Below are 23,936 nucleotides of genomic sequence, written 5' to 3' on the forward strand. Positions count from 1 at the left end.
TATGGTTCGACATCATACCACTAGACACGACCTTGTGTATCCTTCAGCTTTTTTTCTGCCCTCTTATTAATAAAATGAGAAACATCCCTGTAGATTACTGTGCACTGGTCCTCTTCGGGTAAACTACCTGGAACATAAGGGTATTGAGAATGGTGCTACAACCTGGTATGTCTGACAGTGATGTTAGTGACTCAGTAATGAATGATACATGTTCCACATACCAAACTGTGCGACAATTGTAGGAAAGTGTATGTGCATGTATTGATTTTCCTTGTAGCTAGCAAGACGGCTTCTTTTAGCCCCCCTCTTAGTATTAGGAATACTGTCATAATGAATACGTTATGGTGTAAAACATGCATATACATCCACCAAAACAAACCTGCTCCTACTCATCCAAATCAACTCATTTTGTAGAATATACATGTTGGCACTAATGACACAACACCATGCGTGATAGAAATGGTGTGTGATCTTAGACATGAGTATAAAAGGGCTATGTAATTTTTTTCCTACTTGTTCTTTCCTCTGTTAGCATGTTATTCCGATGCCACGTTACACCTTTATCTTCGTTTTTCCTTCGTTTTCCTTATTTCTGTGTTTTATTATACATTGTCTTTAGTTGCTGTTTTCTGTTTCCGCATTGCTCCTTTATTTTCTTAATCTCGTTACTCCTTTTTTTGTTCATATTTTTTATCTTTGGTGTTATTATCAGTTCCTTTCTATTCCATAGGTTATCCTTTTATTTCATCTTTTCTTTAGATTTCCTTCCTATAGCATACCTTCCCCCATTTCATTCCTTTACCATGTAATTGTTTCCTCGTGCCTCGTGATATTGCTGGACCTCTCAGCTGATTACGACACAGTAAACAATCTTATCCTCATAAGCACCTTGGAGTATCGATTGGGATTCACTGACAATGTCCTTCACTAGTGCTCCTTCTGTCTATGCAACTGACACCAGTTTGTTCTTATGGGAATCTCAAGGTCACAAAAGATCCCTATCACCTGCTGGTGCTGTGTTCACAGACAACAGCAAAAAGGACAGATGATGGACGGAATGAGGGGGAAATTAAACATTCACCCCAGTCAGTGCTTAATTTGTAAATAAAAATGTGCCGCTGCCCAAAGCTCTCCTCTGAAACACACGGCTGATGCAATTAAATATGCGAGCATGTAATACTGAGGCAGGTAATCCTGACGCCATCTCCGGCCTCGTTAGTCTATTTACAGCCACTCACCGGCCCTTCAGATCACTCCTGCAGCTTTTGGCTTTCTCCTCCTCGATCTTTTCCAAATGTGTCTTTTGCTCACAGCAAATACTTGAGGCACAAAAATAAGTGCTGGTGCCCTGCACCGGAAACCAACAGCACAAATTAAGCGCTGCCCCCAGTCACAGAGCTGGGTCTAATGCACCATCTGCTCACAATGCTACCTGCAAACCCAAATTGGAATGCCATGGCAAGGAGAAAACTGATGGATTAAACCCATAAGTGTGATTGAGGGTGAAAGCTTGATTTGCTCTGCATTCCCATCGTCATCCTTTCTTTTTGTATTTGTTACCCTAAGAGGGAAGGGTATGCCCAGACGGGGACCCTGTGCTCGCAATGCCACCAGTTTCAAGCTAGCCTGGCTGATGAGGGGTGATACCCCGAAACCGGTCCCAGGATGCTTGTTTCTGGTCCAGGCAGGACATGACCTGGGAGTTCAGGCTGGACTGTTCCCATCAGGAGCAGGGTCAAGACTGATTTGCATAAGGCTGGCTCCAAACTGAAATGACCTGGTGAGCAAAAAAACTAATGGATTAAACCCATATCTGTGAATTGGAGTGAATGTTTGATTTGTTCCACATTCCATCCATCATCTGTTCTTTTTCCATTTGTCACCCTAAGTGGGAAGGGTATGCTCAGACGTGGATCCTGTGCTCACTATGCCACCAGATTTAAACAAGTCTGGCTGATGAGGGTCTATCTACACCATCTTCAGATCAAGCTGCATTATTATAAAGCCATTATGACTAGCACTCCTGCCTATCTAGCAGACAAACTCACCATCTTTGGTAGTTCTCAGCACACCTGTAGCCAAAGCACCATCAGACTGCAGGATAAGAAATGTGAAAAATTAAAAAGCAATGCACCCAAGATCTAGTACAGCATCTCCACATCTGTACCCCCAATGCTGTTCCAATTTAGGAAAGTGATGAAGGTCCACTTCTTTAAGAACAATGCATCACAAGTTCACAAACCAGCTTCCTCTCCTATCTTTATGCTTGTCTTTGAACTTGTACAGCTCTCTGCTGTCAGTTGAATAGGATCATGCTATAGAAATACCATATAGTTTATGATATACATATATATATATCTGTACACATATATGTATATATATATATATATATATATATATATATATATATATATATATATATATTTATATATATATATATTTTGGAAAAGAGATTCATTCCCACAACTTTTATTTTACAGGAAGGCATTCTATGAATTGTTTCCATATAATTGCAATATGATTGGGCTGGAATCCTTGGCTGACCCCTCTGATTCATGGGAAATTGTTGAAACAATTGGCAAAGGCACATATGGCAAGGTCTACAAGGTAAATAGCAAGAAAGACGGGAGCCAAGCAGCAGTAAAGATTTTGGATCCTGTTAGTGTAAGTAAAACAATGTGTTTTTTTACATAAATAATGTTTGTAAAAGACAATTTAAGGAAAATGCAAGTCTATGCTATCATGTTGCTGTTATTTTCATTCTGCTTTTTATTTCTACTCAAACAGAAATTGTTGTCATATTTTCATGCCCCATCGGTGATGTTTTTGGTATCATCAAGGTATTTTAAAGAGGCTTTCTACTCACTGAGTTTTTCTTGTGACATCATCTTACATTGACTGATTTAGCTGTGCTGATACGTATCTTAAATTCCATGTAGTACTATCCGTAGATGTTGGTAAGAAGTCTGACTGTACCATTGAAAGACAGCAGGTAGAGTTCTAATGATATGTTTGCAATCTGCTAGTCAGAGCCATTTTAAAATATTGAAACTGGCTGTTTTTGTCCGTTGAGTGAGAGAAGAAAGGAATAAAGAATAATGAGAAAGGCTGCAGTATCTCAGACTTTGAGGAGTCCATTATTCAGAAGTTGAGAAGTTGTGAAGACAAAGACTCCTTCACAGGCTTCAATTCTGAAACTTCTTGGAGGCTCCTTTCTCAGTCACTGCTGACGGTCCCACCCTCTCAATTCTCTTGAGTAATGAATAATGCTTTGTCTTAACCCCTTGGCTGCCCTCATGATTGAAAAAAAAAAAAAAATATATATATATATATATATATATATATATATATATATATATACATATATATATATATATAATTAAATATATATTAATATTTAGAAACAGATAGATCAATATAAATAGATATGTAGATATATGTCATGAAAGGTATCATCATGATACACTTATTTCATGCTTTATTGTGAATACAGGTCAGCATCGTTATTTTTTTACTTGCCCCGGCAATGAGCAGAGCCTTTGCTTCCTGGGATCCTTGGCAGAAGTCTGTCAGCACCTGATTCTTTCAGTGCACTGCTAAATTCCTGAATGCAGCAGCCCTTGCTCACTTCCAGAATGTCTCATTAATGTGAGTGTGATGGCACTATTGATGTCACACATATCAGATGGGCCTGGAAGGGATTTCCTAGCCTTTCCAAGGCTCATCCAAGTATCAGGCCGATGGTTGGGGCTAAGGGGTAGGTTAGGAGCAGCTATTACAGCACCCAGCTCCTCCCTAGCCATTCCCAACCAGCCCAATCCACTATTTATTTCATTTGGTGGGAAGAAGTTGGGAGACGATGACAAGATGAGCATCCCAGTCTCTTCCACTCTCCTTCACACCAACCCTCCCACCCTAAAAACAGATCATCATCTATAATGTGACGTGTTTCATATATCCCAGCAAGGAACCAGGCCTTGTGGTATTGGATTTTTTCTTAGAACATCCCAAACGGCTTTTGGTTTCTTGCTGGGGCACTGACACATAAATCTGAAACCCCATCGAGGAGCTGCATGCTGTTTAATTTTGTTTCATAGAAACAAGGAAAATCCAAACAGTGCCTGGGTCCTTGCTAGGACAAAAACCCATGTCACATAACAGGCTAAGATGAAATCCACACAGCATCAATCAATCAATCAATCAGTCTATTTCTAAAGCGCACTACATACCTGTGAGGATTTCAAGGCGCTGGGGGGGGGGGGGGAGAGGGTGCTGCTACTGCTCGAAGAGTCAGGTCTTGAGGTGTCTTCTGAAGGAGAGCAGGTCCTGGATCTGTCTTAGGTCAGACGGGAGGGTGTTCCAGGTCTTGGCGGTGAGGTAAGAGAAGGATCTGCTGCCGGAGGATCTGCGCCGGATGCAGTGGATGGAGGCGAGGGCGAGGTTGGCAGGGCGGAGTTGCCAGTTGGGGGTGTAGAAGCTGAGTCTGCTGTTCAGCTTGGTCCGGTGTTTTGAAGTGCTTTGTGTGCGTGGGTGAGGAGCTTGAAGGTGATCCTCTTGTCGACGGGAAGCCAGTGAAGGACTCTTAGTTGGGGGGTGATGTGGCTGTGGTGTTTTGGATGCGTTGAAGGTGTTGCAGGTGTTTGGATGGGATGCCAGCGTAGAGTACATTGCCGTAGTCGAGCCTGCTGCTGACGAGGGCCTGAGTTACTGTTTTTCTTGTTTCGATTGGGATCCATTTGTAGATTCTGCGAAGCATGCAGGGGGTGTTGTAGCAGGAAGCAGAGACAGCGTTGACTTGTTTTGACATGGAGAGGGATGAGTCGAGGATGAAGCTGAGGTTTCGTGCGTGGTCGGTTGGTGTCGGTGGGGTACCCAGCGAGGCTGGCCACCACGAGTCGTCCCAAGCAGATGGGGTGGGCCCAAGGATGAGAACCTCTGTTTTGTCCGAGTTTAGTTTCAGCGGCTGCTTCTCATCCAGTGGGCGACGGCTTTCAAGCCCTCGTGGAGGTTGGTTTTGGTGGTGTGTGGGTCCATGGTGAGGGAGAGGATGAGTTGGGTGTCGTCGGCGTAGGAGATGATGTTGAGGTTGTGTTGATGGGCCACTTGTGCGAGGGGGGCCATGTAGATGTTGAACAGCGTCGGTTTAAGGGATGAGCCCTGGGGTACGCCGCAGATGATGTTGGAGGCTTTGGATTGGAACGGGGGAGGCGGTCTCTCTGGGTTCGGGACTGGATAATGTGGTCCAGTCGAGGGCCTGGTCTTGGATCCCTGTTTCGAGGAGGCGGATTTTCAGAGTGTGGTGGCAGACAGCGTTGAAGGCGGCCGACAGGTCTAGGAGGATGAGGGCTGATGTTTCTCCATTGTCGAGATGGCTTCTGATGTCGTCTGTGGCGGCGAGGAGGGCGGTCTCTGTGCTGTGGTTTCGTCTGAAGCTGGACTGGGAGGGGTCGAGGATGTTGTTGTCTTCGAGGTACCGGGTGAGCTGTGTGTTGACGATTTTCTCAATGACCTTCACTGGGAATGGGAGCAGGGAGATGGGCCGGAAGTTCTTCAGGTCTTTGGGGTCCGCCTTTGGTTTTTTGAGTAGAGCGTTGATTTTAGCGTATTTCCAGCTTTCCGGGAATCTTGCAGTTTCGAAGGAGATGTTGATGACCTTCCGTAGGTGTGGTGCGATGGCTGCGTCTGCTTTTGTGAATATGTTGTGTGGGCAGGGGTCTGGTGGTGATCCGGAGTGGATGGAATTCATGGTCTTGCGAGTTTTGTTGTCGTTGATGCTGGTCCAGGAGGTCAGGTGGCTGGAGCGGGTGGAGGGTGGGGTAGGTGTGTCCGAGGTGTGAGGGGTGTTGAAGCTGTCGGGGATGTCTGTGATTTTTTGGTGGAAGGTGGTGGCTAGGCCGTCACATAGTTCTTGGGAGGGGGTGATGTTGTTGACGGTGGCGCTTGGGCTGGAGAGCTCCTTTACGATGTTAAAAAGTTATTTGCAGTCGTAAGCGTTGTTTTCTGGGCGAGTTTTGAAGGAGGATCTTTTTGCTAGCCTGATGAGTTGGTGATGGCTGTGTGTGGCGTCCTTGATTGCCGTGTGGTTGTTTGGTGTGCGTTCGAGTAGCCACTTTTGCTTCAGTTTACGGCAGTCGCGTTTGGAGGCTTGGAGGTCGTTGGTGAACCAGGGGGCTTTTTGTTGATTTGGTTGTTGGAGGGTTTCCTGAGTGGTGCAAGGCGGTTGGCGCAGTCGTTGATCCATAGCTTGAGGTTGTGGGCGGCGATGTCAGGGTTGGTGGGGTTGGTGGGTGGTTTCTGGGTTAGGGCGTTGGTTAGCTGATCTTCGGTGACTTTGCCCCAACGTCGGCGGGGTGGTTGCTTGGTGAGGTGGTGTTCGGTTTGTTTCTTGAAGGTGAAATGGATGCAGTGGTGGTCGGTCCAGTAGAGTTCGGTGGTGTGATTGAAGGTGACGTGGTCGCTTGTGGAGAAGATGGGGTCTAGAGTGTGGCCGGCTGAGTGGGTGGGTGCGTTGATGAACTGTCTGAAGCCGAGGTTGGCAAGGTTGTCGGTCAGGGTGGTGGAGTTGATGTTGTTTTTGAGGCGAAAGTTCAGGTCCCCGAGGAGGATGTTGTCCGTGGAGGCGAGTGCGTGGGTGCTGGCAAGGTCGACGATGGCGTTGCTGAACGGTGCCCTGGGTCTAGGAGGTCTATAGATGAGCGTTCCTCTGAGGGTGGTGTTGGGGTCAGTGTGGATTTGAAAGTGCAGGAGTTCGGCAGAGCTGAGGGAGTCGTCCAGGAGGGTCTTGACTTCGAGGGTGGCTTTGTGGATGATGGCTATGCCTCCTCTGGTTCTGTTGGTGCGGTCTCTGCGAGAGACCTTGTACCCATCAGGAATGGCTATGGTGATGTCAGGTGCTGAGGAGTCATTCCACCAGGTTTCGGTTAGAAAGGCCACGTCCGGGGTGGTGGAGTTGAGCAGGTCCCAGAGATCAATGGCGTGCTTGTGTGCTGGGCGGGTGTTGAGGAGTATGCAGCGAAGGTGGTTGGTCTTGGTCCTGGGAGGTTTGTGGGCTCTGGTGCAGGTGAAGCTGCAGTTGTGGCAGGAGAAAGGCCCGTGTGTGCTCTTCAGAGAGGTCTGGAAGCAGGTGGTGTCTCGGCCAGTGTTGAGTGCGCGGAGGGTGTCGGCGTCGTAGCGGAGGCTGGGGATGTGGCTGTTGTGAGGTCCAGGACTTCTGGCGCTGGGTGAGGTCCAGGCGCGGACGGGCGCAGACGGGCTTGCGACTGCCATTAAGAAGGGAAGGGGAGGGAGGAGCAGCGTGGAGGTGGGAGGAGTGGGTGAATGGGGGTGCGGGGCGTGGGGAGCGGGAAAAGGAGTGGGAAAAAAGGCACAAAATCAAAAGAGGGCAAAAAAGGCCTGAGATTAGAAAAAGTTGAAGAAAGAGGCAAAAGAGTCAAAGGCTGGAAAAAGGCAAAGAGTAAAGGTTGAAAAAAGGCAACGAATCAAAGGCTGAAAAAAATGCAAAGAGTAAAGGCTGAAAAAAGGCAAAAGAGTCAAAGGTTGAAAAAAAGGCAAAGAGTAAAGGCTGAAGAAAGGCAAAGAGTCAAAGGTTGAAAAAGGCAGAGAGACCAGAGAGACACTCTAGCGGATCGGGTCCCGGAGGGCCTCGATCCCTAGAAGCAGAGAGGGTGGGGAGAGGGAGACACGGGCACGGCTTGGTGGTGCTGTGCGCGTGGGGAGTGTATTACCTGGCCAAAATAGGTCAGGAACATCTGGCTTATTGCTATGGTACACAGAAACACACGTCGGTGCTTCTGCGAGGAGACAGTTGCTGTTTGGATTTTTTCTGAGGCTTAGAAAAAATCCAAAAGCATTTCAATTCTTGCTGGATCATAGAAACACACATCATAAACACCAGACATCTCTGAGCACAAGAAGGACACCTGGAGGAATCTTGAGTGATCTGGTTTCTGTGGATGCCACCACTTTCCTCTATCCATAATTCCTTGCACAGATCAAACAAAAAAGAAATCTCATCTATTTCTTTGACAGTTCCGGGGTTTGTGTGGAATAGCAATACTCCTACCTCCCAGTATTTACACACTTCTACCATTCTACCAATAAAAACAGCACTTTACGTGTGTGGGTGGACCTTTCATAACTGACAAGAACAGGCCATATAGGTGACAGTCTGAAGTTAACATAGTGTCAATGTGATCTTCACATAGCCATAATTTTGGCCTATTCCTGATGCACGCAATAAGCCCTCCCAGCATATGGGGGTATCATTTTTATTAGGAGAAGTGTTGGAATATTGAATGGTTGGACTTTTACCATTTGCATGAAAGTCTTGAATTTTCTGCCACAAAAAATGAAGACATTCTGATTGTTTTAACCATACTTTGACACTTGTAGAGGATTCTAGGTAATACATAATATTGGGATTCTTGCCAATTCACATCACTGTGGATTCCCTTGTGTCTCTAGCTTTCCAAAACGCTGGGATAGATAGGTTCATTTGGGTCCTTGTAGACCGAGTACTTAAAAATGCAGACATCACCCATGCAACGTTTCCCCACATAAATATTCCATGGTGTCTATTTTTTGTATTCTTGCTCAAACCCATGGAAAACCCTGACGCGACTGATAACTCCACACTCAGAAGACCTAAAGGAACACAGATTTGGGTCAGGCCTTGGAAGGGGTATGTTCCTGTGTGAGGTAGACTAAAGGGAAATGCCATGTTTCAGAAACAAATGGTAAAGGTCTGCCAAAAGTGTTGTCCCATGTATTGTTGCAGCTAGCTTATCAGGCTGAGTGAGGTTTGGCACCCATTGATAGAAACCTTAGGATGTGTAGAGTTAAAAAATTAATGGTTGTGATTTGTTTTCTAGGTAAGGGGTAACATCTGTGACAAACGCACAGGTTCCTTAAAATTGAACTTTGTTTGCAGTTGCCTTCCAAATTTCCAAAACATACTCAACCCAGTTTATCATCGATGGACACACTGAATCCATAAAAACCCATACATGTCTGGTAGCCTCACAAATAGGAGACCCAGATAAAATAAAGTGGAGATGTACGCCCCGGTAGGGATATGTTTTTGCACAAGTGAAATATAAGGGAATTACAGAGTTTTGGGAAATAGATGCTAACAATCTGACAAACACCATGTTGAGGGTTATTTCCCAGACAGCCAATCAGGGTAAATGGCACCTGGCTTGCTGAGATAACAACTTTACAATGTATAGATGTTCAAGATATATGATTATACTGTAGTTACAATCATCCTAGGGGTATCACCCGTGACCAAAAGACTGGTGACCTAAACTGTCATTTAGCTTGCAGTTGCTTTGTAAATTTCCAAAACTACACACTGCACACACCGAAAACCCATACATGTCTGTTAGCTCTGTGCTTAGAAGGTACAGAGAATTAAAACTGGGTATCAAGCCTTGGCAGGGGTGTGTACCAGCATTAGGAAGACTAGACATACAAGCCATCCTTTAAGGAACAAATGCTAGAAAATCTGACAAATGTAAATTTTAGAGTGATCTACCTTCCCACCAATCAGGGTGAGGGAGGTCTGGTGCATAGTGATTGAAACCTTAGAATATGTAGGTGCTAGAAATGTATAGCAGTGGCATATTTCCATAGAGCTCAGGAGTGATGTCAGTGAGTCATTGAAAGACATTTGGTTGCAGTTGCTTTCTAAACCTTCCATCACCTGTGGGTACACTGAATCCATAGAATATCCATGCAAGAATTCCATAGGAACAAAGTTGAGGTTCCAGTCTTGGCAGGGATATGTTCCACATGATAGAGCCAAGAATAAATTACCTTGTTTTAAAAAATATTGCTAAGATTGTGACACAAGTCATATTCAGTGCATTAGACCTGCCACCTACTCAGGGATATGGAGGTCTAGTATTTCACTAATTTATTCCTAATGTGGTATAGAATTATAAAAGATATAGTGCATGATTTAGAGTTTGGAGGACAGGTAGTTTGTGACAAATGTGAAGAATAACCCATCCAACTCATTACAAGGTTGTCAGATCCCAATGCTATACCCCTTCCGCCTTATTTGAAATGCATTATATTATACTACATTTGTAATAAGGTGGATGAGATACCCATCACTTTGTGCCCAAGTAACTTGTCTGCCAGAGTCTTATCATTTTTACACTTTCTATCTAGTACTGAGCTTGATCTGTCTGATCACATGAACCATATATCACAAACAGTAATTCTTTCACAGTTTAATGATCAGTGCTAATATGACATAATTGGTAGTGCAAATTACATTCCCTGGTAAAACCCACAGATATTGGCTTTTGCCAGACTACAGACATTCAGGGCACCAGTTTCTTAGTTAACATTCAGGCACTTATGCTTATCCATTTGAATAAATGCAATAAAATATTGACCTAGTTGTGCCTAAAACATATAGGCCCTCATTCTGACCTTGGCGGTCGGCGGAGAGGCGGCGGTCGGACCGCGAACAGACCGGCGGTATTAAAAATGGCATTCTGACCGCGGCGGTCACCGCCGCGACCGACCGCCACTTCCCCACTCTGACAGCCACGGCGGTCATGACCGACGGGCTGGAGTCTGCGCACTCCGGTCCGGCGGTCGACCCAAGACCGCCAACGGTATCATGACCCTGCTTACCGCCGCGGTTTCTGGCGTTCGGGAACCGCCATGCGAACCATGGCGGTAGGCATTATCGGGGCCAGGGAATTCCTTCCCTGGCACTGATAGGGGTCTCCCCCACCCCCCACTGCCCCCCCCGAGTCCTCCCCCACACCCTCCACCCCCCTGCCACCCCCCAGAGGTGGTACGAACCCCCTCCCCACCCCCACCCCGACATGCACATACACGCACCCCGACATGCACACACCCCCAACATGCACATATACACACCCCCTACACACACACATACACAACGGGGACACGTACCCGCACACATACATGCCGACATGCGCACCCGCCGAACTACACACAGTGCCCATAGGCACAGCAGCACTCCCCGCCCGCATGCACGCACTCACACACCCCCTCTACACACTCACACGCACACCCCCATGCACGCACACATCACACAACACCCCCCCACCCCCTCCCCTCACGGACGATCAACTTACCTTGTACGTTGGTCCTCCGGGAGGTGACAGGAGCCATGGGGAGGTGACCGCCAACAGAAGACCGCCAACAGAAGACCGCCACACAGAAATGTGGGTCGTAATTCTGTGGGCGGTGTTCTGCTGGCGTGGCGGTGGAGGTTGACCAGTCTCCACTTTCCCGCCGACTGCCAGTGTGGCTGCTGGCGGTTTTCCGGCGGAACGCTCCCAGAGGTCAGAATGCGCACAGCGGCATACCGCCGCGGTCGGCGGTCTTCACCGCGGCGGTAACTTGGCGGTCTTGCGAAAAGACCGCCAAGGTCAGAATGACCCCCATAGTTTGCATGATTGTCATAGATGTGTAAAGAAACTGAAGAAGCACATGTATTTGGACAATTGATGTCAATTTATGTAAAAAATGCTAAGGCACACTGGTACACACCCCGGAAGTGAAAGGGTTAACATGAGTTAGAATGTAAGTCCCTCTTAAACACAGTAACATTAACTGTTAGCAATGACAAGTTTCAGGAATGAAAATGACTGGTAAAAGCAAAATGACCGTCCAGAGACGTGATTGAAGAGTGAGCACCCTCCTTCTTTAAATGTGTAACCCAACCACTGATCAGGAGGGTACAGGATGGTAAATGGGGATGTTAGCAGATAAAGTAAGATCGCTCATGTTGTTACATAGGTAGTCATCTGTAACGTCCTTCCCAGCCTGGGTACCACCTAATGACTTTGACACACATGGAACTATGTATAACACGTCTTTATTCTTCAGCTTATAGCCACAGACTTAACATTCTAAACCTGCATTCAGTTCACCACGTTCTAAAACTTATGTCATCATTCTACAGAGTCTTTCAGGATCCAAAAAGGTTCCACCATACATTCTCACAAAACATGACATCTTACCCTCTGTTAAATAGAAAATTATAGTTTTTTACAACATATACACAATATAAGTCTTCAATGAGCCTTCTTGGTGCTTTGATGACTCGTCCGGATTGTGTCCTTGGAAACTGGGAATCAGTAAAGAGTGTCAATGAGTTGCTTTGGTGATGTAGGAGCAATGGCAGTCTGAGATTCTCCAACTGTCCTCTCTGAGCCAGTCTCTTCATTGGCATTACTGTCTGACGAGTGTTGAGCCACATGTTTGAAGTGCAAGGAATATTGCGTTATAGATTTTCCTGGATGTTGGGAATTGCCGTTTACAGCGTGAAGTGGCTCGGCATCAAAAGGAGCGTCAGATTTATGTTGTCATAGCTAACAAATGAGCAATCAGTTTCCTCGTGTGAAGATAATGTTCTTTGCATGTCGCCGTTTGTCAGCATAGGCTTTCATTTTCTGTTTATGACTCAAGTCTTTTGTACGTGTCTCGGTATCAGCTTTTGATCATGTGTTGGTCCGCTGAGGTAACATGGTTGTTATTGCTCACCTGAACAGTGTTGCAGGTCTTTCACCTATGGTCGAGTGAGCAGTCGAACGGTAAGCTCTTAAAGTAGAATTCAAGACAGTCTTGAAGTTGAGCTTCTCTACTGTAGCATGCAGAACAGCTTTCTCATGAAACATTTAATGAGGCCGTTAGCCTGTGGCCAAGAGAAGTGCTCTTCAGATGCTTCACATTAGGCAGGTTGAGGAAGCCTCTGAAATCTCTGATATTAAAAGGTGAGACATTCTCAGTTTTCAATATTGTAGGAATGCCCCATGTCACAAAGATGCCATCTAATCTTTCAATGTCTTAGTCCTTAGTGATAGACAAGAGATCTTCAGTTAATGGGAAGCAAGAGTATTCATCCACAATCACCATTAGGTGATGTCCATTGTCAAGTAGACCGAAAAAGTCAACAGCAATCCTTTCCCAGGCATGCTTTGGCAACTCTGACATGTTTAAAGGGTGTCAAGTAGTTTTCGATGACAGGCAGTTACATGGATGACAGGTTTTCAGCTCCTTTTCAACTCATTCATCGAGATTAGGAAATCAGGCTCAATCGCAGAGTGCTCATTTAGTGGCAACAATTCCACAATGTCCTTCATCGGCCACTTCAGTTACTTCCTGCTGCGGACTCTCCAGAATGACAATTCTTGAAACCCTCTGGATAATTCCTTCTTGTGTCACAGACAGTTCACCTGTTGACATTTTTGCACTTCTGATACTCGCTGTCACTGGTAAGAGGTCTAGTATGTTGATTCCATGACTGTTGTGTAATAATGTCTTTTAATTTTAACATGTCACTATTTTGACTCAATGGCAGTGACAGTTTATTCCAATGAAATGGCAGCAGGTGTGTTTAATTTCACAATGAAATGTGTGTAGGCTTTGGCAGTCTTAAATGGGCTACCTTGACATTGTATAGGCACTCTTGAGAAGTAGTCTGCAGTGTTTTTGTCTTTTCCTGGACGATACGCAATTGTGTAGTTGTACTCTGGCAATCGTAGATCCCAACTTTCAGTTTGTGGAGGGATCTTGGCTTTTAGAATGCTGAAGTTAGTCAGCAATGCTTGATGATCTGTCACAAGTGTAAAAGACTTTCCATACAGGAGCACATGGACATATTCACAAGCCAACACCACTGCTAAACTTTCCTTTTCTGGTTGTGAATAAGCACCTTCAGTCTGGGGAAAACTTCTACTTGCGTAGGCTGCAATATGTCTTCGAGCATTTGGCTGTCCGCTGTGTTCTGCTAGGATAGCGCCTAACCCTGCTGGGCAAGCATCAACAACAAATTCAATATGTAGCTTTGAATCAAAATATGCCATTTCAGTAACTTTTTCAATTACTTGTTTAATTCTCTTGAAACTTTGCTCGTATTCATGTGAAATGAAATGAAATATTATTTTTGTCAACTCTCTCAATACAGCACTCATGGTGGCAAAGTCTTGTGTGTATCTGTAACAGTAACTAGCCATGCCAACGAGTGAGCATAACATGAAAACATCTTGTGGGGGCTTGGCAGTTGAAAACACTTTTACCTTAGCTGGATCGGGTGTCATGTCCCTTTCATAAAAGATATGGCCAAAGAACTTTAGCTTTTTCTTATTGAACGCACATTTCTCAGCATTTAGTGTTAAACCTGCACACTCTTGTCTTAAAGCTTTGTCTATTTCTTCTTTGTGGCTCCGAAAACCAATATGTCATAGCTATAATTAAAAGCATTTAGAACAATTTGTATGAAATGTCTAAAGACATCTTGAAAAATTTCAGCAGCTGATGACACACCAGAACTTAGGGCCTGATTTAGAGTTTGGCAGGTGGGTTACTCCGTCACAAACATGATGGAAATCCCGCCTGCAGTATTATGATCTCCATAGGCTATAATGGAATGATAATATGGCGAATGGGACATCGATCATGTTTGTGACGGAGTAACCCCATCCCTAAACACTAAATCAGGCCCCTAGTCTTTTGTATTGAAATAGATCGATATGTGTAGAACAGGTTGTAATGTAGCTGCAATTTATTGAAGACTTTCGCACTATTCAATTGTGTTATCATGATAGCAATGTGCAGACCTGGATATGGTTCTCTTTCAGTTGCCTTGTTTGCTTGACGCATATCCACCCAGATGCATATAGCTGTTTCACTGTCCTTTTTGGGCACCACCACTATGGGAGAAACCCATGGCATAGGACCAGTTGAATGCTCAATGATATCATACTTAAGTAATGATTTGACTTCCTTTTCAACAGCTTCTTGTGAATGAAATGCAATTCTTCTGTGCCTTTGAGCAACAGGATAAACACCCTCATTGATATGCAACTGTACTTTCATGGTCTTAAGCTTTCCTAACCCATGAAATAATGAAGTGAACTGACTTGCTATTTTGTTATGAGCATTCATATTGTAATATCAGTCCCATATCAGCAGATGTGCTGAAACTGAGCAGACAGGCACTTGAAACTGTACCTTGAAATATCTGAATAGGCACTTGCACTTTTGTTTTCTTGTGCTTCAAAGTCGCTACGAATGAACCTTTACTTTTCAAAGGCATCAATGCAATCCATGTGTACACTTTGTTTTATCGACGCACTGCTGTCGATGATAAAAGATATTGCACAATCATTTATTTTCAGTGTAATCTTTGGACAATGTTTGAATGACTTGGGTGCTTTTTCCTGTTGCCTTTTCTGTGACTGATACTCCTCTTCACATCCTGCCAGTCCAATGTGTGTGCATTTCTCTGAGGTAAACACTGATATTGCACAATCATCTTCTTCACTTTTACTCAATACTGATAATGACAAAATTGCTGACGATCATTTCAAAGATTGTCGACTTCGTTTGGTGTTGATTTGTCTCAAATGATTTGCTGTTTGGCCTTGTTGGCAAGTGTCATATGTCGCTTCGGAAACGTTTGGCCATTTTGTCTTCATGCCAGGACACACTTACTTTTTCTTTCACCTTGCAAACCATCACAAATTGGTTTTCTTTACCACAGCCTTGGCATATTTCTCGAGTGGCGGGACATTTACCTTTGTGTGGAAACGACAATCCACATCCGAATCGTAACTACTTTTCCATGGAAACATAACCTTGTGTCCTTCAGCTTTGTGTTTCTTCTTACTTTTCATGTTAATGACTGACTCACTTTGGGCACCTCTGGCTTCCATGTTAGCAGCGTGTTGATCAACACGCTCTTCAGCTCTGGCAGCCATGAGAACTCAATACAGACCAGAAGCTGCTGTCAGCATTCGTCGTCTGAATGAATCTGATAAGCATCCGTCAGTGACTATGAGACGTATTTCTTCTTCGTCATTGAACTCATTGAAACTGCAGTCTTTTATAAGTGTGTCCCATCTCTCAACTTCATCTGTGGTTTCACCAACTCTTTGTTGTTCTTGACTGAAAATGTACCTTTTATAATCTACAATAGGCACTGAGATGAACTTGCGATTCAAGGCTTCTTTAATTTGACAGTACATAACTTCATCAATTTGCAGCATTTTTCTTATGACTTCTTTTACACCGCCACCAGCAAGATTTTTGAGGTATTTGGTCATTTTTTTGTTACCTGTCTCTTCTAGTGTGTCAATAAAATCATGAATTGTCTCTATCCATGTAGTCCATCCATCACCAATATTCTGCTTCTTGGCGGTATTGAAGGGTGGTGGTGGTTTCAGGAAGGCAGCAACATTGTAACTGTTCACAGGACTGACTAATACTGTGGCTGGAGCTCTCTCTGACTCCCTCTGCCAGAAATCCGTAGCTGTTCCCCTCGTGCCCTTACCCTGGCCCTGCAATGTGCCGGCCTGGAGGTCATCTTTTATGGTCTCCATTGGCAGAATGGCTTTCTGCTGGGCCTCTAGTGGCTGCAGGTATGGATGGCTCCACAAGCACAACACCTGGCACTTCTCGTGGAGTCACCTTCGGCAGCAATTTGATTTTATTTGTTCAGTTCTGGTAAGCAGATGACCCTTTCATGCATCTTAGTGGTTGTGTTTTCAGTCTTTCTTTTTGCGCTTGAAACTGGTTCATCTCTGCCTTACAGTGCTTCTGATCACAGCGTTTATTGCGTAGTCTGCCATTGCTAATTGCTGCGCTTTCAAAACCTGGTTGTATCTGTCTTCAGCAGTAGCGCTACGTATACTGTATAGCTTAATATTATGTAGTAGAGTGGTACATTTCTGCATGGTCTTGTTTGTAGTTTCTTGGCCAATGATGTGCAGACTTCGCAATAAAGATTTCTTTATCATCATATGCTTCACATCGGCTAGAGTTGCTCTTTGACACCACATACGCCAACTATCGATTCAGCACTTCAGCGAAAGCACACGTGGCACGCACGAGCAGTGTGCTTGGACCAAGGAAAACTCTGAAAGAGCACTGTTGATCATTGGGTTACTTATCCCCTATCTCGTTGGCAGTTGTAGCATCCTCCCCTACCTGGGTACCCACCAATGACTACGCCACTCACGGAGTTATGTAGTACACATCTTTATTCTTCAGCATGTAACCACAAACTCAACGTTTTCAACTTGCATTAACTTCACCAGGTTCTAAAACTTATGTCATCATTCTATGGAGTCTTTGAGGTTCCATTATACATACCCACAAGACACTACCATCTATTACAGGTTCCCCTAACCTCAGAATCAGCTCTGTATTTCTTTTACTACACATCCTTTTCAGGGACAGGTGTTTTTCAAGTGATGAGCTGAGTAATGCACTTAGGTGAAATGAGTTTCAACTAAAACAGCTTATGCATGTTCTGAAGTCACCACCAAATTTATGAAAAAGCGAATGCTGAAAATGTGTCTTCAAGGACATGAGGTTAGAATCAAGGTTATTCCCTTTAGGGAGAATCCGTTTGGGATTAGTATAGTTATGGGAACTGGGAACTGTGAAATACATTTATGACTGACTTGTGATGTGATTGTTTCAGGTGGAACAAGGTTTAGGTGTTTTTGAAATTACTCAATACTTGCCAGATATACACAGCAGCATGTCAGAAGAGGATATCTATTTACAAAGGCCATGTTGTGCCCTGGGGCTAAAGAATCACTGAAGTAAAATATACATTAGTTATTAATCAATAGGATGCAAAGGGAGAGTCTTCTACAAATCACTGTCTTTATTTCAAGAGCTATAATGAGGGAATAGAAGTAAAATCCCTATTTGCCTGTTTGTATTTGTGAAAGTCCTAGTGATGTACTTATGCTGTATTCGGATGAGAGGCATGGAACGCTTATGCACAATACATTGAGTGTGTGTAAGTATTCTTTAATAAGCATGGGTGAACGTCTGGTAATTCTCACCCCACAAGGAAATAACCTAGAGAGTGAAATGTAGGCAACACAAGTAACATAATAAAGGCAACAGGTAGAGTGGCATGTTTCTACTCATTGTGTGTTACAACAGTTTACTCCGGCATTTACTATAGTTACAGTCTAAACAGCTCTTGTTTTTTGTCCTGTGTCTTGTCAGTGTGCCATTACTGATGGTACTGCGTTGGTATGTACCGGAGCAGAACCAAAAAAGACTTAGGGGGTCATTCTGACCCCGGCGGGCGGCGGGAGCCGCCCGCCTGGAGGGAACCTCCAGAATACCGCTGCGCGGTCAAAAGACCGCCGCGGGTATTCTGGGTTTCCCACTGGGCTGGCGGGCGACCGCCAAAAGGCCGCCCGCCAGCCCAGTGGGAAACACCCCTCCATGAGGATGCCGGCTCCGAATGGAGCCGGCGGAGTGGAGGATGTGCGACGGGTGCAGTAGCACCCGTCGCAAATTTCAGTGTCTGCTAAGCAGACACTGAAATTCAGGGTGGGGCCCTCTTACGGGGGCCCCTGCAGTGCCCATGCCATTGGCATGGGCACTGCAGGGGCCCCCAGGGGCCCCACGACACCCCATACCGCCATCCTGTTCCTGGCGGCCGAACCCGCCAGGAACAGGATGGCGGTATGGGGGTCAGAATCCCCATGGCGGCGCAGCAAGCTGCGCCGCCATGGAGGATTCTACAGGGCAGCGGAAAACCGGCGGGAGACCGCTGGTTTTCCCTTTCTGGCCGCGGCTGAACCGCCGCGGTCAGAATACCCTGTGGAGCACCGCCAGCCTGTTGGCGGTGCTCCCGCCGACCCCGGCCCCGGCGGTCAATGACCGCCGGGGTCGGAATGACCCCCTTACTTTTGATAGGATGTGGTGGGTATCTAGATACCTCTTAGACCTCGTTGTGCAACTCAAAACTTCTAAATTACTACATCAACTCAGAACGTATTCCCACTAATAGTCAATGTTATGTTTCACTTTCATATGCCAACTTCCTTGATTCAATGTCTGGACAACAAGACAAAGATGTCTCAGAAGAATCCATCTTCTGATCAGCTTGAAATATGAACCCTAGGGCTCATGAAAGTTACGCTGCGCTGCAGCATTGGACCAGGTTGAAACACAGACAGGGAGCGCGAAAGCTCACTTTGAGGAGCCTCAACTTATGCTGGACTGACTGATAACTCTTTAAACCCACAACACTGGTTTTATGCTGGGACTTGGTTCTCCTGACCATGTTTTCAGCGGGGTAGTAAGCTAGTGTCCTTGCAAAGGTGATGTTTTTATTTCCTTTTTTTGGTTACTTTTCAATCTCATACAACAACTTGTTTTTCAGCAGCTCTTCACCATCCTTTCCAAGAATGTAGGAACATATATTCTTTATTACCCTAATCACAAGTATAATCATCTCAAGATAAAGAAGTTGCTGATTACAATACTACTTCACTGCTATCCCAAGACCCAGAACCAGAATCTCTGGGCCACAGTGCCAACTAAGAAACGTCTCCATCCCATTAGAGCAGAAAGTTAGCATGTGCATTATTTCTACGTTTTTTTAGTGGATTTGCAGGAACCAGTCTGACCTTCATATGATGCATCGAGCTATGAAGGCTATGATATTAATTTATAAAGTCTTGCCATCTGCTGCCAGACTAGGAGTTTATTTTAAAATTCATGTCAGGCAGCGATAATGCTATCTCATACCTCCTAGGTAGCTGGCAATCTGAACCAACACATGTTTGCAAGAGATCGATTTTATTGGTCAGGTTGGTCCTACCTAACAGGGCAGTGTACAAAAACGTGCATCAATCTATTAATGAAACTTTTGGGAAAACAATCCTCATAGTGAGATGGAGCCATTTGTATTTCTTCTCAACTATTAACTAGGTCTAAAGTATTTCAGACTGTACATGCAGGTCGTACTCGTGGACAGTAAAATACATGTGATAAACACGTTAGAGTGTTACTAAGACCCACTCAGATTTCAGTGTTACTGTTCATTGGTGACTTTGCAGTTACTGCGATATAGATGTACTTTTTCTTGTACTCCATAAGGTTGTGGTCTATTGTCCCGAGACTGCCCAGTCTTGCAATGCCAATGTGTTAACAACATTCCCATGATCCTATCTTGTAAATTCAGCGTTTATAAGTACTGCTTTTGCCTGGCTCTGTGTAACATGATTCAGAGTTTGCACCAAGGTCGTGCGTTGGCAAAAATGAGACCCATGCACCAAAATTAAAATGGCCCCCATTAACAAACCAGATAGCTGGAAATTGGCCAACATTTGTAAATTAGACAAGTTTTGAGCCTGTAAGGCCCACAAACTTCTAAAAAAACACCGGCTCACACACTGATCAGCCAGGCCAGCCCATTGAGAACTGTGTGATTGCCTTATATGCCAGCCAGACCTTGGTTGGTGCGTCACCCTTTGCCATCTTGTGCAGAGCGCTATTCTCTTATCTATTCGTTAGGCCACGTCTCCCTTGAAGATTATGTCATAAGTGTCTGCCTAATAATTTCAAGCCCTAGAAGACGATTATGACGAGCATTGGAAGCAATGCACTGAGCATATATTTTGTATCCTCTTGCAAAGACCCTGTATATTACCAGAGCAAATAAATACTGATTCCATGTTGAAAGTAAATCTAGAGCACGTACTGAAGTTGAAAAGATAGGCAGCATTCATCCAGTCATATCAAGGCACTGCTGTACATCTCACAACTCCAGTTCTGCAATGGCACTATGCCTGAGTAAATGGAAAGATTTGTTTAGCCCGTTGGAAGTTCTGTGAAACTTCTGATTTCTTAAGCAGAAATTCAGCCAGGTACATATCAGTAGGAAGGGAAGACCTGTGCGAAATTATATCCTTTACTAGAATATTCCAGTAGTTGCCCCTTCCACTACTGTATTTTAATTCATCTCAAAGTCATCATCTGTGAGCACCCAACTTCTTTAGCCCAAGCCATTGCCCACTATAGCCCTGTAGGCCATCACACCTCTGGAAACCAACAAACCAGCTTCCCCAGACATCGTGCACTAGGCTTAAATGCCATCTCCTCCATGCCTTCTACATTTAGCCACCCTCATCCTCATGCTTCCCCATCTTGTATTCCTACAAATCACAGCCAGTGTCATTGGTGGTTGTGTGTGTGAAAGTTCCTCATGGATTGTAGACTACAACATCCTGACCCTATCTGTGCATTGTTTTCCTTTGATTTCTTTCTCTGTCTCATGGCCACACATCTAAAGACCTCGGGTGGATGCTCCTTTTATGATAGATCTACTCAAAGTGTACCACCACCCAAAATAGAGAGTGACTACTGTTCCTCATCCAGACTATGGAAAGATTTGCAGGTGGTGTCAGCTAACCCCAATTGGGTTTCCTACATTTTGGCATAACCTACATTCCAGATTATGCATCACGCATAAAACCTTTATATGACTTAATACGTCCTGACTTTTCAAGTACATTTTGGACAGTTGAACACACGCGCATTCTCAGAGCTTTGCGAACAGACATGCTTGCAGCACAACACTTACACACAAGAAACAACAACAAAATCTGGCCATCAGAGTAATTGCTGGTGCCATTGGTTTCACCTATGTAACTTTTAATGAGGGTGAGACAGTCCCGATCGCATTTGTATTCAGCAGCAGAACAATGCTTTGCTCCCACCAAGAAAATTCTCACTGCTGATCAGATGGGCGTCATTAAAGAAAGACCACTAGCCATGGGGAAACGCACTCTAATCCCAGCCCTTGACGCTGTTACCAAAGCCAGCGTTCCAAACACTAAAGCATTAAATCCACGTTGGATTCAATAGGAAATGTCTTTGACAGCCACTGATGTAGACTACATTTTTGACCCAAAATTACAAACTCAAGAATTTTTGCAACATGAATTAGACTACCCAGTTTCAGAAAATACACGCCCTATTGATCAATATCAAAGAGTCATGTACACTGATGCCTCAGCGCAACCTGCAATTGGCACAAAACATCAATACTCCGCTGCTTGCGCAGTCGTAAGTGGCTATATGGAGGATAATACATTTTGTCCCCAACATACATATACCCAAACGCTAGGGGATTGCACAGCACAATTAGCAGAGCTAAAGACTCTGGTGATGGCACTGGAACATACGGATCCTGCAAAGTTAACACTGATTGTTTGTGATTCGTACTACTGTGTCCAGTCCTTCGAAGAATACCTGCATTACTGGCATCAGAATGGGTTCAGAGATTCTAAAGGCAAAACCATCAAACACAGACTTCTGTGGGGGAAAGTAGCAGATCTGAAGAAAACGCTACCAAACGCCCATGTTGTACATACACTTGGACACCAGCGCATTGGAATACACATTGCTGGAAATACACTGGATGATGAAGCCGCCAAATCAGAGGTAGGTACAGCTGCTGTTGCTGCAGTAACCCTTTCTGGAACGAAACCGGATGATGACATATGGGCTGGCTTGAAAGCCACGGCTGAAGGCACGCCCTATCCAAAAGCATTTTCTGCTAAATATTCCTACTGAATGGGAGGCTGCCTAGACACTGAAGTAAAAATACCAGGCGTGGGGGTTTGAGTAATTCCCAACAAAGACATAAGATCACAGTTTATTAAAACAGCGCATGAGGGGGTTGCATCTGCCCATGCTGGTGTGGCGGCTACAATATCATTGTTGCAAGCACGTTATTGGTGGCCAGGTCTAAACAAACAGGCCAAGCAGTACGTCCTTTGTTGTGACATCTGCCAACAAATTAAGGGTTCCACCGTCAAATGCCCACCGCAGACACCCCTCCTAATTTGCAGCAAACCATTACAATGTGTGTACTTGGACCATTGTGGTCCCCTAATGCTGAACAGTGCATACAAATACATCTTAGGCGCTGTTGATTCTTGCTCCAGATTTCTATGGGTGTGGCCACAGCGCTCGGCTAATGCTGGGACTGTTATTAAAGATTTGCAAGTCTTTATCAGTACATATGCAGTTACGGCTTTCCACTCGGACCAGGGCTCTGCTTTCGCCCCAAGAGCATTCAAGGACACCATGGCTTCGTTAGGGGTCCAACTCCATTAATCGTCTCCATTTCATCCTGAGGGAAATAGTGTTGTGGAGTGACAAAACCGTGATTTAAAGCAGTCATTAACAGCCAGAGTCTTAGGTATGGGTTGTAGTTGGCTTAACCACCTGTATGGAGTCCAGAAAGCACTAAACAATCTGCCTAGAAGGTCCCTGGGGGGTCATACTTCACACGAGTGCCTGTTCAGAACCCAAATGTATGTTCCAGATCTTGATGGTCCTGGCGTGGAGGCGGGAGAAACACCTTTTCACATAATCGAACGTGTCACTGTCTTGCAGGAATTACAACACTTCTGCCAGTGCTGCTTCCACAGGAATTAATGATGTACCAGTAACATCTATCAGCTGGATTCCTAAGGTTGGGGATCTAGTACGTGAAAAGTTTGCTGTGAAAAAGGATTTCAGTCCTTCTTATTGTGCACCGGTCCCAGTCTTGGTAATACACTGTGGCAGAACTGTCATTCTACCACCGTTGGCTGGTGCTAAAGAAAACCACTTTGTATCTATCGACAATGTCAAGTTACACCATGGCGCCGACCCTGCACAGCAGACCAAGAGGAGCAGCCAGTAGTTCCAGAATCCCTCTCACTACTGGTCAAGAAGTCCCTCTACAAGTTGTGAGCAGCAACGCTGACACCTCTCTGAGCTTGGCGAGGGTGGCAAAATGATCTTGCATTAGTTCCACTAACATCTGTTACAACAAACAATATTAAAAGTACTGATCGATTTCACACAACTTCAACACAGACGGATTGTGTCATTTACTATGAACCACCGCAGGAGGATACTTCGCCGACATCAATTACATTTGTTCGGACTCATTTGCTTCTTCTACATCAGAACTGCCAAAAACACGTAAGCTGATAAACTGGCTTAAAACAAATTACTTTATTTTCCCATGGAACTATCTGTAGCTTTCCTTGACTGTATTAGGTTTCCTCCTTTAGATTGGCTTTGTCATAACATTCTTTCTATTAATACATGGTCATTTT

General features: G+C 44.8%; 1 protein-coding gene across 1 annotated transcript in view; it reads left to right on the top strand.

The window, feature by feature from the left end:
- The first annotated feature begins 2,517 nt into the window (after positions 1 to 2,517).
- Positions 2,518 to 23,936, top strand: part of LOC138283606 (myosin-IIIb-like) — a 359,929-nt gene continuing 338,510 nt past the window's right edge. Inside the window, exon 1 of the mRNA XM_069221544.1 lies at positions 2,518 to 2,664. Coding sequence (XP_069077645.1) covers positions 2,518 to 2,664 — 147 coding nt within the window. The remainder of the gene's footprint in view (positions 2,665 to 23,936) is intronic.

The sequence above is a fragment of the Pleurodeles waltl genome, chromosome 3_1, assembly GCF_031143425.1.
Source record: "Pleurodeles waltl isolate 20211129_DDA chromosome 3_1, aPleWal1.hap1.20221129, whole genome shotgun sequence".
Taxonomy (NCBI): domain Eukaryota; kingdom Metazoa; phylum Chordata; class Amphibia; order Caudata; family Salamandridae; genus Pleurodeles; species Pleurodeles waltl.